Source organism: Colossoma macropomum, unplaced genomic scaffold (genome assembly GCF_904425465.1).
Source record: "Colossoma macropomum unplaced genomic scaffold, Colossoma_macropomum, whole genome shotgun sequence".
NCBI lineage: Eukaryota > Metazoa > Chordata > Actinopteri > Characiformes > Serrasalmidae > Colossoma > Colossoma macropomum.
In genome coordinates, this window is record NW_023494801.1 from 5,254,007 (window position 1) to 5,269,577 (window position 15,571).

The 15,571-nt window shown below is 40.6% G+C and overlaps 1 protein-coding gene across 1 annotated transcript; it reads left to right on the top strand.

Annotated features, from left to right (window-relative positions):
• The first annotated feature begins 655 nt into the window (after positions 1-655).
• ccdc47 (coiled-coil domain containing 47) lies at positions 656-15,247 on the top strand. The gene is made up of 13 exons (XM_036589724.1): positions 656-775; positions 5,724-6,016; positions 7,101-7,193; positions 7,733-7,907; positions 9,025-9,146; positions 9,337-9,402; positions 9,501-9,602; positions 9,796-9,906; positions 10,693-10,778; positions 10,878-10,936; positions 11,103-11,212; positions 11,510-11,677; positions 12,645-15,247. Exons 2-13 carry the CDS (start codon positions 5,732-5,734, stop codon positions 12,723-12,725), a joined length of 1,458 nt encoding a protein of 485 aa, XP_036445617.1. The 5' UTR covers positions 656-775; positions 5,724-5,731; the 3' UTR covers positions 12,726-15,247.
• Positions 15,248-15,571: the final 324 nt, after the last annotated feature.

The following is a 15,571-nucleotide window of genomic DNA, read 5'->3' on the forward strand; positions in this document are numbered from 1 at the left end:
TATGCTTATTGGAGCGCGTCCCACGCCATATTCTTAATGTATTAAGTTACTGCACAGACTTGTGGGGCTGAGCAATGAGGATGGGACGCGGCCCTCGCTAGCAGAAGACGGTCGAGCTGTGAAATACTGTTGACCCAAGCAAAAAACACCTGTGATAGATCATTAAAACACAAGACACACTTAAAGGTAAACGCCTAAGCTTTGAAATGCTTTTTATGTGGTATTCAGTTAAGGGTGCACGTAGGGGGCATTGAGTGTAGTCTTGTGTACTGTGCTTTTGCACAATGGAAAAATAGGACACACTTGAATACATAGCAAATGCAAAGGTATGAACTTTGTTAGTGCACAAACAGCAAATATGTAGTTTGGGACAAAGTGTAATCAATCCTACAACAGATGAGTGCGCCAGCCAGTTGCTCAACCCTGGTCCTGGAGGCCCACAGTCCTGCACATTTTAGTGTTTTCTCTGCTTCCAACACTCATAATCCAACTAATCAGCTCGTTGACAGCCCATTATTGATTTAAAGTGGCAGGAATAGCACTAAAACAAAGTTGTGCACTCCTTAGGCGTCCTAGTTAGACCGCACATATGCTTATTGGAGCGCGCCCCACGCCATATTCTTGAAGTATTAAGTTACTGCACAGACTTGTGGGATTGAGCAATGAGCATGGGACGCGGCCCTCGCTAGCAGAAGACGGTCGAGCTGTGAAATACTGTTGACCCAAGCAAGAAACGCCTGAGATATAACGTTAAAATACAAGACAAGTTTTGAAGGTAAGCGCCTAAGCTTTATAGTGCTGTTGATGTTCGTTTGCGGTCGCGGTCAAAATGTAGTTAGACGGTCAAATGAAATGTTCGGATTTGACATCCGAGTAAGAAGCAGGTTAGCTAGGTTAACGTTAGCTAGGCTGGGCTGTCAACGTTAGCAGCAGCTGCAGCATCGCGAGTTTTGGGGCGAGATTCGTTACAAAAACGTATTTTACAGTAACGATATCGTTATCTTTTAGTCTCAATCTGCTACCCGCACTTATATTTTAAGGAATCAGCAACTAAATCCGAAAACGAGGCTTAACTTGGCCTCTTCTTCGAATTTTCCGTTCCACCTTAAATGGTGCAGTAGCAGCAGTTACATTCTACGCAACTGCGGCACTGTTTTAAGGTGGAACGGATAACTCGAAGAAGAAGCTGACAGATAATAATCCAACTTGAGCGTTTGAAGTATATTTTGGTGCTAATACTTTCACTACTAAAGTTAAGTCATCGAAGTAACGTTTAGAGCTACAAGAAAACTATTCATCGTTTTTTTTGTAAGTATTTTTTACTCCGAAAACTTGCGACACGGAGCGTCTGTTCTCTTAGCTAGCTTTAGAGAGAAAACTGCTAGCTTAGCTGTTTTACGAGGCCGAAGTTAGTTTCCTGTTCGCCAGCCTCTTGTTCGTATTTTCACATTCCACCTTAAATGGTGCTTCGGACATCAGAACGTAACTGCTGCACCATTTAAGGTGGCACGGGGAAATTCGTACAAGAAGCTGGCGTGTAGCGAGCTGACTTCAGTGCCGTTTCTAGTTAGCTAGGTTAACTACTATAAACTCAACACGACGAGCATTTAACTCTCAAGCTGATATATTTTCTGACCAAACCTGCGGGTTTGCGAGGTGTTTAACTGCGGATACAGAAAACGTTGTAAAACGAACAGTTGTTTATGTTTGTGCTAAGCACCGTTAAAGCGTCGCTAGGTAACGTTAAGCTAACAGGCGACATGGCTAACTAAGCTGTGTCTCTAATCTGCCCGGCTATCTCGTTAATAATCAGTTAGATATCTGCGGAGATTTGATTCGTCAGCATTTAGCCTCTTATTAGCTTAGGCTTTGTCCGAACTGTGGGTGGACAGTAGCTGCCTGGCCTGTGTATTCGGTATATTCCCCTATTTAACCAGCAGACATGTCTATTACTTTGTGTTTGACCTCCGTTTAATGCTAAGCATGGAGGGCTGATCACTTTATCGTGTTGGGCAGTGTTCGATACGATATCCGGTGCGGCGGTTAAAACGTGACGATTTTCGATATTTTTTTGAGTTAAACAACTGTGGAGCTCTTATGTTTTACTAGAGCTCGACAGTATGACAATTCTTTACGTTAGTTAGTGTGATAAATTACATCACAGTAAGCTTTTCTGAGCTCATTGTGGATCTCGTCAGTACTTAAAAATCAATTCTTAACTGCATTAAGAGCAAAATTAGTCCTGTTTTATTGGGTTTAGTGCAGCACAGTGTGTGAAATGTTGAATAGTAATTGGATTCGTAGTTTTTTTCATAGTATTTTTAAAATGTGGCACTACTTTCTCTGTTCTAACTTATTGGATGTTAGAAAAATAAACATTGTGACCCAGTGTGGTTTGTAAAAACAACATCCTGAAGTATTGTGATGTTACATTTTGTCATATCGCCCACCTCTGTGTACTAGACAGATTGTTTTTGCGCAGAAACAATGGTGATTTTATCTAAAGACAACGCAGAGGCAAAATGGTTCAACTTGGCGATGATCAGTATGAAAATAGACACACCCAGAGGCTGAATTTTGTTTGTTGACAGTGTTTTCCTCACAATATGATAAATGAGAGATTGTTGGGAGAGCCTGAGAGGTGCACCTTTTGGAAATATATGAATTTACTCATTACCCTTTGTTTGACCTCCACTGTTGAGTGTGAAGGGGAAATTGAGGCTGCTCACTTTGTTGTGTCATTGCCTGTCTGCACAAAGCCTCTCATTGTACAACCGCTGGGCTAAAAACAGTGAAGGTAAAAGGTAAAACTGATCGCAGATCTGCGCTCCTACTGTAAGCAGTGCAGTGACTTCCATCAGATCAAGCAGCTATGAACTGTGGTTAGTAGTTACAGAGTGACGAGCTAATGAAGAACCATTAACTCTGAGGTCTTGTCCTTCTAAATCAGATGAGTAGAAATCTGGTGTGGAATAGAAGTCCTTTCATTTAGGGTGTAGCCGCTTTAGTGGTAGACTTGCTTAATGCCGCTGGGCCTCAGATCACAGGACTTTGACTGTTTAAGGAAATGAAAGAGACCACAGCTCTTTCAGTTTACGGCTGCTGTTTTACCAGGTGCCGTGTGCCTTTGAGCAATTGTCCTCTTTTATTTTCTAATACATGCTTTGAGTGTAGAGATGATTAGTAAATCCAAGCTGAAACAAAAGCCTCAGGCCAGGTGAGTCCATCTCAGCTCCTGATGAACTGGAGACCCACACAGTTGAGGCTATTGTATCATGCATGCAGACCGCTGTATTATCAAGCATTCTTGTTTTGACGTCAACAGAGGAGTCCTTAATGTTGGAGGCTCTATCCCAATAAGCAGGTTCTTGACTCCAAAGACATCAGTGTTTTGGCTTAGACAACACTAGAATGTCTTGAGCAGGGTTTTCCTCTGGCTTACCAATAACAGGAGGTGGATGTGGGATGTGAGGGTACACTGTTGTAGTGAATGCTTTTGGTGTCCAGTAGAGAAGGTTGGTGTACACTCAAAACATTTTTCACCTGCCCCTCCATCTCCATCTCACAACAGCCCCCTAGGGCATGTAAACATATCCGACACCAGTGTTTGGTACACATCTGCAAGGATGAGTGGTCATTGAAAAATTTTAATTGAATACAGTGGTTCCTGCTTGGTTGTAGAGATGGGCAATGTGGCAAAAATATAATAAGATACTTAACTAAGTTTTCACGATCACTTTGTCATTATATTGAGTTTTTGGGAAGTGTCGTAAGTCGGAACAGACAAAAACACACACCAGCACACTATCTAAGCCGCTTATCCTTCTGGGTCGCGGGGGGGGGCTGGAGCCTATCTCGGCGGTCATTGGGCGGAAGGCAGGAAACACACCGGACAGTTCGCCAGTCCATCACAGGGCCAGACAAGAACAACCAGACAAAATGCTATCAGACCTCAATATCAAAAACTATTATATAATAATATATATAATATTTCACTTGCTGTGCTGCACCAAGTCCAACTAAATAGGACTAGTTATGCTGTCTTTTTAATGAGACACGCAATTGGTGAAGTGTTATTAAAGTACAGGTGATATCCACAATCATGGTCCGAAAAGCTTACTGTGATGTGAATTATCACGGTGATGATCATGTTACCCAGCCCTGTCTGGTTGTTATGGCTCTTGTTGTTTTACGACAGCCCAGATAGTTCCTTTCTTGCAGGCAACGAAAATGGTCAGCGTCTTTATAAGAAGGTTGGTGATTGTGTGGTGGTTCTGCTTTATCCAGGCGATGCTGTGTTGCCTGGTGTTTGAAGTACAGAGGACCGATCTGTGTTTTTGGGGCCGATACCGATTGCCCTTCGGCACAATTGGTCGTTAGCCGATACCGATCAAGGGTGGGGCTGGACTGTTGAGGCCGTTACACACCAAGTATAATTTTGTTTTGGATGGAAAAAAAGCAGATGCAATTTGAATGTAGTGGAACCTTCACACCGTTTTTTGTCTAAAACATTTTTTATTTGAGCTCCACAAATAAACGGTGCGTACACTGGGTACATCTCGTTCTACAAAAAAGACAACACAGGGAGTTCCACCACCTCTTACAGGAGCTGGTTGAAGCTGTATGATAATTCTGCAGGTATTTCCACAGTGGGGGAATTTGAGGCTCTGCCTCTGCTTGTTGTTCCTCTCATTAAAAAGAGTGAATGAACTCTGGTTAAATACCGTCGCTGTCATTCAAATCCTTTCAGCTCTCGTCCGCCATATATTGTCTTAAACCTTTGCATTTTTTAGTCAGTGTTTGTTCGTTGTGTAAGCTGTTGTGCTCTGCTACAAGAGTTCTGCCGCCATCCTGATGCATGTTTGTTTGGGCTGCCACCATGAGAACAGAGCTCTGATTGGTCAGCCTGATTTTAACACGTCCATACAGTGCAGGCAACAGAGCAGGCTCTGCTTAAAATTGTATGCAGCGTCACAGTCCATCAGTTTCGGATCCGGTGTGAAAGATGGTATTAATATACATGTTTATTTTTAAAGTTTGACATGCATGTTTTTTTCATTCGTAAAAATCTCTGTGTACTGTGTGTATATAGGTCTTCAGTCCTGTAGTCAAAAGTCAAAAGGTCTGTATTTTTATCTAGCTTTTGAAGGAGGAGCTGCAGGGTCCTGTGACCAAGGAGCTTCATGCAGGCTGCAGCAGTCCATAAGAGTATGGATCATTTGTTTCACGTCACTGATTAGCTCAAGATCAGCTAGTTAGCTAGTTATCAGCAAGTTAGAGAAATATTGCCTGATCACAAACTGGGGCTGAAAATCGTCCAATGCCGATACATAGCTGATCAATTGTTCCGTCTCTTGTTTGAAGCTCTGAGCAATAGTAATAGCTGTAATGCTGCGTGCAAAGTGTTGGTTGCTGTAGATTTTGTCAAGTGCCTGCAACTGTTCCTCAGTGAACCTTGAAAAGAACTTTAGCCACTGTGGGTGGAAATCTCTGCAATATAATATTCATTTATATTATTTTGGTATGTTTTAGAGTTTCCCTTAAGTTCTTTTTTTATTTTTGATATTTTAAAAATAGCACATTTTATTTTGACCAAAAAGTAATCCCATGCTCTTTTAAATAATATTCCAAGAAAAACAGCAGTCAAATCATTTCATTAAGATTTTTGCACTCCTGCTAGATATTAAAGCCACGTCCTTTCTGTTATATTTCTGCTTGTGCAGGCTGAGCCATGCGGAGCTGTCTGTTGCTGCTCCCTGCCCTACTGCTGCTGCTGACGCTGCCTGACACCAGGGGGCGCTACAATGACGAGTTTGACGATGGCGAGGACCTAGCTGAGTTTGATGATAACGATTTTGCTGAGTTTGAGGATGTTAACGAGGACCCAACAGTGGAGGTGGAAAGTGAGCCTCCACCAAAGCCAGCGCCGTCGTCCACACCCGTAGAAGACGATGAGGATGAAGCCACAGTGGAGATTGAGGACGGGCAAGATGAGTTTGAGGATGCAGATGCACAGGTGGGTGTAAGGTGCTTTCTAGGCTCAGCTGTAAGTCAGGGCTTGGGTCGTTTAGATGAGCATATTATCACTGTTATGACAAAAGAGAAGGAAAAATTGTCTGAGCTTTAACATTAATATCATTATGCTGATAAGGATTTGTATCTGGTCATTTTTGGATAATTTGTGTTCCATTTATCATTAAGTATTCACACAGTGTTATTATTTAACATAAAAAATGTAATTACAGGTTTGCTTTTGAGATTGAGGATATGCCTGGACAACATTTTAAAGGGCCCACATAGTAGAAAATTGAATTTTACTTTGAATAATCTTTAATTTTTTAAAGACAGTAGTTTGTTGTAGTATATAACCATTGTTGGTTTCAAAATATACCTTTCTGTCCCCAGTCCATATATGAAAACTAAGCTGTTGAATTCAGTTTTTGTGATGTCACACAAACTATTACACCTATTCAGCCTACAGCAGTTAAGTCCCACCCATTCATATTGAAGTTATAAGCGGTGTTTCAGCCTGTAACACTTTCTGAGCAAGGCACAATATTAAAGAGTCTCAAAGGGCTCATACTGTGGCAATTTTTTTTTATTTATTTATTTTTTTTTATTTAAAGAGATGTAGTATGTAGAAATTGTCAAAGTTTCATGTATGAAAACTAGGCTGCTAAAACAACCCATTTTGAATGAATGTGATGTTATGAAAACCAACACATTTGCACACATCCTCCTGGTCAGCCTACAGTTGTTCAGCTCTGCCTGGTCATACTGAAGTTATAAGGAGTGTTTCAGCCCAGACTGCTTTCTGAATGAGGTGTAATGCAGGGCAGCCAGTCAGTACAGATCGAGCTTAAAAGCACAGCAACAAACACAGCCTGTTTAATTCTGAGGGAAAAAGAGAGATTGGAAAATGTTCATGTAAATGAAATACGATTGTGCCTGGTACATAAACCCACACAAATGTGGACCTCATGGAAAGGATTTCTACAAGAATAAAGTAGGATGTGGAGCCTTCAAATGATCCCCAAACTGACTGCACCTACATGGTCCTTTGTCTTTTCCGCATGTGTAACTTCCGTCTGCTCTTTCAGGATCAGGACGTGTACAGCAAGTATGACAAAGACGAGTTTGAGGGTTACGAGAAGACCAACCCGCCCTTCAAGGACAACCTCATCTATCCAGTGGTAAAAGATTTTTCTGTTTTGAAAGACATGAGTATGTACCCTTCGTGAAGATGCACTGAGAAACACGCAAGCAAGAAAAAAAAAAGTACAAGGAAAATTAAAGTCATCAGAAAAATAAGATAAAATGAAGAGCTAAATAAAAAAGAATTACAATAAGAGTGGCTCCACTGCTTTTGTAAGTGAAGAAGATCTGCAGATTTAATGTTACATCCTGGAACATAAGCAGACAGACAATCAGTGTGTTACTCAGGTGCTTTAAGGCCATTTATAGTTGTAAAAATGCTTAATGATACAGGTAGTCAGTGCGATTCTTTCAAAAAGAGGCTCGTATGAGCTGCATTTTGTACTACTTGTTGAGGATACAATGTTTTCTTATGAAGCCCTTTATAAAGTACATTGCAAACATTAGTTCCACTTATGACATTAGTCAGTTGCCACCCGCAGTGTTACCATTTAGAGCTACATAAAAAAAGGAGCTTCAAACAATGAGGAGAGTGGAGAGGGAAAAAACTGATATATTTGTCTTGTGTGTGTTTTAGGTCCCAGCACATCTCCAGAACAGCTGGGAGAGCTACTACATGGAGATCCTGATGGTTACAGGCCTCCTGGCCTACATCATGAATTACATCATTGGCAAAAACAAAAACAGCAGACTGGCTCAGGCTTGGTTCAACTCCCATAGGGAGCTGTTGGAGAGCAACTTTGCTCTCGTTGGTAATTATCTCCTCCCCTCACTCTTGCCTTGGTGTTCTCTCTCATTATCACCTGCAGTTCTCATTTTTATTTCATCTCTCGTTCACTCTAGTTCTGTTCTTTTGCATTTTGGTGCTGAACAAAATCAACTTCAAAATTATGTATTTTCAGGAGAAGAAATGTTTTAATGTCACCATGAAAATTTGAAAGTAAAGGGAAGCTGGCATTTTCAAATGGTGTAAAACAAACAAAAAAACAAATGGAGCTAAGAGGTGTTTTATTTATTTATTATTTGTTTATTTTTAAATCAGATGGTAATGATTTATTTGTAGAGCCCCTCAGAGCTCAAATCAGAGCTCTCTAATTTGGAGTTTGAATCCAGATTCCGGTTTTGGATTTTGTAGTAACTAGTAAGTGACACTGGATGGCTAATCGTTTACACCCCATGTGTTAAACACAAGGCCTGCTGGTCAAGTCAGGCCCGTCGCACAATTCTGTTTCGCCCGCAAAATTATTTTGATTTTTCTATTACTATTTTAACATAATTAATATTTCCCCATTAACTTCACTACAGTTCCCAGCATGCACTGCCACGTAAAGTGTACTCCCACCCCCTCCCAAAAAACGATCTATGGGACTGCGCCACAAAAATAAATAAAAAAGATGCCAGGTGTTTAGTTCAGGCGAATGGGCGGTTTTAGAAAACCTACTGTACACTGGGGACATTTAAAGAGGCTTAACAGTGATCTGCAGCTAATGTAGTCTATATAAAACTTTGTTTTTATTTAAAATTATTTTTGAATTGTTCAAGTATTCACTTAGGTGCTGTTGTAGTTTTGGGATATTTTGAACAAACAATGGCCAGTTGGGGTCATGGCAAAATGTTAAGTAAAAATAAAATAAAAATATGGCTGGCCCACAGATTTGTTGAGATTTTTTAATATGACTCTTTTAGTGGTTGAGTTTGACACCAACAGTTCAGTTAACTACCAGTGATGCCAAAGTACAGGAGCAGAAACTGGATTTAAGGTCAAGATTTGAAGACCTCTGCCTTAAATTTACAGTTTTCTAAGATATTGTCTGTGCTGGTGTTGTATACAGTGCTGTTGTGCTGAGTTTGCTGATGTTGCTGCTGTAGGTGATGATGGCACAAGTAAGGAAGCCACCAGCACAGGCAAGCTGAACCAGGAGAATGAACACATCTATAATCTGTGGTGCTCAGGACGCGTCTGCTGTGAAGGCATGCTCATTCAGCTCAAGGTACTGCAGGTTATGTGTTCTTGTTAAAGCACATGTGACATGGCCTTTAAGCTAGAGCCCAGTTCACCGCCCTTTCTGCCTTAAAGCTCAGTTAATGCTTTAGCTAGTTGTCATGTCATCATTTAGGTTAAATCAGGAAATTAATTGTTTGTTACAAGATGTATTACATGAAATGTGTGATAATAAACAGTTTCTGAAAAGGCAGGACCTGCTGAATGTGCTGGCCAGGATGATGAGGCCAACCTGTGATCAAGTGGTGGGTGTACAAACACGGACAAACTAGAGCAGCTGGATTATATCTTATAAGGGTTTGTTTGGATGAGAAATTGAATTGTCTTGTCCTTTTATTCCCAGCAAATCAAAGTGACTCTGAACGACGAGGACATGGACACTTTTGTGTTTGCTGTGGGCAGTCGTAAGGCCATGAGCCGGATGCAGAAGGAGATGCAGGACCTGGTGAGGAATAGATTTCTGTAGTTTGTGGCAAAAATAAGACATGCCTTTGTACATCAACCAATTTTTCCCACTTCTTTCTGCTTGTCTTTCATTTTTCCTTGTCTGTTTTTTCTTTCATTCTGCCTTTCTTGCCCCTCTTGCCCCTCTTCTTGTCTTTATCCTTTTTTCTTTGTCTTTCTTTGCTGTTCTCCAGAGTGAGTTCTGCGGGGACAAGCCCAAGTCGGGGGCGAAGTACGGCCTCCCTGACTCTCTGGCCATCCTATCGGAGATGGCTGAGGTCACGGATGGAGTGATGGACACTAAGGTGAGCTGGAGCCTCTTGTCCAGCAGCTCAGTTTGGACCGGGCTATTTGGAGAGATGTAGTGAGAAGTAAAAATAGGGGGACAGGGAGATGAAATTGGTTGTACTTGTATTCCAGGTGGAGGTTGGGCAATATGACAATATTTTATTGTTATCAGATCAAAACTAAACTAAAGTACAGAATGTCAGCTTTTGTTTTCTGAGCACTGTTTTCCATACAACATAAGCCATACTGTGTTTTTTAACCTGTTTCGGCTGAGAAATATTTTTTTAATAGCAGTCCATGGCTGCTTCTCACTTGTCTTCATTAATATGTAACTGATGATAATAGCAGCAGAATGAGTTCTGAAGCATTCAGAAACATTTTGTTTACCTGTGCCTCCAAACTCATTGGACAGAAGTTCATAAGGCAGCAATAAAAGACCTGAAGTATACTGTACACTTAACCAACGAGTTAATCAGAATGAAAAGGTGGTAAGTTGAGACTGGCTTACCCAGCTGATTGAGGAAACTGAAGTGTTGGCTTCCTCAAAAAAAGCACCAACTGAAAAAGGCTGCCATAAAAGCTTGGCAGAGCACTCCATATTAAGTCATTATATAAAAGCTGACCTTTTGTGCTTAAGTGTTATGCCCATCTGGAATATATAACAAAAATAACCATTTCACCTCATTGTCCTAACGTTTTTGTTTCTCAGTGCATTTTCAAACCACTGACCTGCCAAACAAATTTAGAATTTTGATATTCAGATCATGTCGTTCTTGAGCTCATTTTGAGCATCTGTCTTTCAGATGGTACATTACGTCACCAACCATGCCGACAAGATTGAGTCCATCCATTTCTCGGACCAATTTTCTGGTCCAAAAGTTATGCAAGAGTAAGACTTTTTAAAGTAACATTTCTGTGCGCACCCATATTGGTGTTAAAATGTAATACATTTTGCTAACTGCTTATCTATTCTGGTTGCGTATTTTAGGGAGGGCCAGCCCTTAAAGCTCCCTGAGACCAAGAAAACGCTGCTGTTTACATTTAATGGTAAGAGATACATGGACATGCAGAGCAAGTCCAGCAAAACTTCTATCCCTAATTCTCTGCTAAAGATGATTCAGAATTCTGTTCTCTTTATAGAGACTATAACTGAACACTATATTGCTAAACTACAGTGTTAAATATAAAAAGCTGTATTGATTTTTGTCTTTAGTGCCTGGGATGGGTAACACATCTCCCAAAGACATGGACAGCCTGGTTCCCCTGATGAACATGGTGATCTACAGCATCGACAAAGTCAAGAAGCTGCGCCTCAACAGAGAGGTGAGCACACACAGACTGAGATACATACTCAGACGTACCAGTGAAACTCATTTATTAAAACACTAGTATTTAAAACTTGAATATCTCATTTTTGAGTTTCTTCTTTTATAACACTTGCTGTTAGATGTGACAGTGAAGGATTCCCCAGTTTGTTCTCAAATAGGAAAACAGAACTAAACATTGACGCATTTAAATAGTGCTGCTGTATTTTTTTTTAATTTATTTGTTTAGTTTTTAATCTAAACATTTGTATTTACAGTATAGATTACGTTATTAACACCTTATGTACACGATTAGGGGAAGCTGAAAGCAGATCGTAACCGTGCCCGTGTGGAGGAGAACTTCCTGAAGCAGACTCACGCTCAAAGGCAGGAGGCAGCGCAGACGCGCCGGGAGGAGAAGAAGAGAGCGGAGAAAGAAAGGATCATGAATGAGGAGGACCCTGAGAGACAGCGCCGCCTAGAGGTGTGGTGGAGAGAGATGGGAAATATTGCATTAAATTATGAGGAATTAATGAGACCGGGTGGAAATCTTAGACTTTTAGCAGTGTCTGGATTCATGATTCTTTAAGGGGCATTGTGGCCTAAGAGTTGCATTTCATGTAGGTGTTATAGTGTTTGACAGTTCACGATTTTATATTGTTTACATTTTTTTTGTTCATCAGTGTCCTCACTACAGCACACAAATACATCATGCAAATCCCTGTAGTGACAGTTAGTCCTGACTGCTAGCTTAGACACTGAGCTGTAGCCTAATAAATGCAAACAAGCTAACATTAGTGTAACTCGTTCCGCAGTTGTTAAACAATTTAAAAAAAAATCAGTGATTTTGACGATATTGAGCATGAAAGTGGACACTAGAGACAATTTTTTTAAGCAATGCAGCCAGAGAAAAGATGCCAACCTGAGGTAATGCGGCCAAATAGCTGGGTAGCTAAATTTTTAAGATAGTCATTAGCTTTGTTAGCGATCTGCTTTCTTTCAAAAACATTTTAAAACAGTCTGCTCCTAAAAGTCCACCCAAAGCAGTTCTTAATTTCTTCAGATTTCTCTTCCCCTCATCAGAAAGAGGTCCTATTCTTTAAACTGCAAAATCTCACTCTAGAGCAGTGGTCACCAAACCCGGTCCTGGAGATCTACCTTCCTGCAGAGTCTAGTTCCAAGCACACTCTGCCACTCCTGCTCTAGCTAATTTACTTCTACAGAAGTCTTTGGCTGATTCAGATGCTTTAGTGTTTGGTAAGGGCAAAAATAGATCTTCACAGGGAGGGTTGTTGACCACTGTGGCACAACTGTAGGATGTGAGTAAGCATGTTTACAGCAGGTGTCAAGATTATTTAAATTTCTCATTTTGGCCGGTGTGTCTTTAGGAAATGATTCATATTAATTATTGGTGCGTTTGTGTTTATCACATTTCTCTTTGTCTCTTTCAGGAAGCTGCTCAGCGTCGAGAGCAGAAGAAACTGGAGAAGAAGCAAATGAAGATGAAGCAAATTAAAGTGAAAGCCATGTAAAAACAAATCTCACACCCCACTTCCACAGCTCCTGGCATCTAAGAGAATGTACCCACTACTTCCGTTGCTCCTGCCTGACACCTGTAGACTCTTGGCTTCTTATAAGAATGTGCATCATTTGAGTCGCTGCTGCTCTACCCACAGAAACATTGTCCAGACAGGATAACAAAATTAGTTTTTAATAAACGTTTGTGAAAAATTGTAACGGTGACCTAGAAAAACTGCACATAAACAGTAGGAATAAGTGCACTATTGTGCAGTATTTTGCTTGGTGAGTGCCAGTCCAGGATCAGTACTCCACACTCCTGCCCTACTCCTGCTTATTCCTCTTAAAATTTGCCCTTTCTTTATCAAAGGTATCAATAATTCGTAAGAAATATGGAAACAAATTTAAGCTGTTGAATTTCAAATTTGTGTATGTATGAAAATTTGTCAGATTTGCAGAAATCTCCAGGTATATTTCTGTTGGCTCTCCTGTAGCTCAATATTGGCCAAATCCATGATCCATGGTTTCATGCAGCACAAACAACAAATTCTTATCCAGCACTCTTTACACTACGTGGCTGCGGTGTTCTTCCAATGTGCTTGTGCAGTACAGCATTTCTGCATCACCCAGACATTTCCATTTGATATTGATTGAACTAGACGACTTAAAGGAGCACTCCAGCATTTTTTTTTCAACCTTTGCGTCTATCGTACAGTCAGTTACCATGAACAATGATTTGGACGCATTTCCTTGTACTGAAGCCAAAAACACAGACTCAGAACTCGCTAATTATAGAAGTCACTGGGTAGTTGTTGAATTCTGTGTATAAATGCTTGATATATGTAACTATTCAATGTGAATTCTTAACTGCAACACTTGTTATGGGTCTTAGGATGAGGCAGACATAAGTGTTTTTTTTTGTTTTTGTTTTTGTTGTTTTTTTAAGTTTTATCTGACTTTCCCCACATTGGAACACCACCGTACCACAAAAAAGCTTTCCCTTAATTTTCTGTTAACCATGGCAATCGAATGGAGCCTGTGAAAACTCTGTCCACGACCCTACACTGGTAACAAATCAGTCTGGAAAACTAGTTCCATCTCTGAAAAAACAAATTCTACAGATTGACAATTTACATTAAAGATGCAAAAACTATATAGTTTTGATTTACTGACAGAAGTCAACAGGGAAATAAATTGCGCTCCATGGTAACTGACTGTATAATGCAGATGTGGCAGATGGAGACTAGGTTGGAAAAATGCTGGAGTATTCCTTTAAAGCAGGGGTCGCCAGCCCTTGTCCTGGAGATCTACTTTCCTGCAGAGTTTTGTTCCAACCTGCATCTAATGCATCTAATCCAGCCAATCAGAGGCTTCTGTAGTGGCTAATTAGCTGGAGCAGTTGTTGCAGATTGTGTTTGCAACTAGACTCCGCTGGAAGGTAGATCTCCTGGACCCGGGTTGGTGCTCACTGCTTTAAAGCAGTGGTTCTCAAACTGATTCTCAGGGTCCCTCCAGAAGATCCACAATTTTGCTCCAATCCAACTACCAGCACATAAGGGCTAGAGCAAAAATGTGGACCATCTGGGGGTCCCTAAGGACCACTGCTTTAAACCACTCAAACTGTGCAGGGGAAAGAGATATCGCCCTTTCATATCAGAGGCTGATGCTTCTTCAGTCTGTGCTGTTCTCATTCTCCTACCCTTGTCTCGGAGCTGTAGCTATGCTGCTTTTAATAGCTGTTTCTGGGGGCTTTTAAACAGAAACTGGGTGGGCAAGGAAGCACATGCTGTGTTTTTTGTAAAAATGCTTCCCTCTCCTTTTTTTGCAAGTCCTCTTTTATACACAAATTATACTTAATTAAACGAATAAAGACTCAGCATGTCAGCTTGTCATTGTTGAGCCAATGCAATCTGTATATGTATTTAATATAAGTAACATTTTTTTAATTTATCTTTTAAGTGTGCGGTTAATCTCGGCATTGCACGGATGTGTTCACGCCGGCGCTTATGAGAGACCCTTCAACCTTTTTCTGTAACATTTTGTCTTTCTTCAGAGACAGCGAGCAATCCTAAATAAAACGTGCACTGAACAATTTAACTACAGCAACCTGTTCTTTTATCGTCTTAATCTTTTGTTGGGACAGATTACACTGCTATTAAGGTACCAGTAAGTAGCTTCTCAGTTGCACTTGGGCAGTGCAGGTTGCGCATGGTCCAGTGCAGCTTCACAGAATCCTTATCTACACTTCAGGCCAGTTTTCTGAATATGGATTTGTTCTAAGCTGTAATTTCAGTTGTGAATCACGATTGGAAGCCCTACTTGGTCTAAACAGTGTCGCGTGGTTGAGGTTGTCTTCCAACTCATTTGCGTTTCCACATGCTTATCTATACTGATTTATTTTTTTGTTTTTTTGTTTTCCCCCATTTGTCTCTATTGCAAAGTACCTTGTCCTCTCTGAACACCTCTAAAAGCTTGGGTCATGTCTTTATATCTTCTGAAGTTGCCCTGTTAAATTAAAGTGACTTTAAAAGCTGCATGGTAAGATTTTTTTGTTGAAATTGAAAGCAGTAGCGTTACTAAGTCAGAAGGAAAAACATGCTAAACTAATGTTTAGGCCCCAAATGCAAAATCAGCATCATACTTATGAAAATATGACTAGCAGATAATTCACTCACTTCCTCAGACACGTCTTTCACTAAATTTTGACTGAGATGTCTTTGAATCCCCTTTAGCAGTCACAGTTATCAGATTCATCTGCTCGTCTCCACAGCACAACCATCATTACAAACCATTCTTCTGCATGTTGTGTGAAATTACACATTTTCTCCAGAGGGGTCTCCAAATCCCCAAAAACTTACAT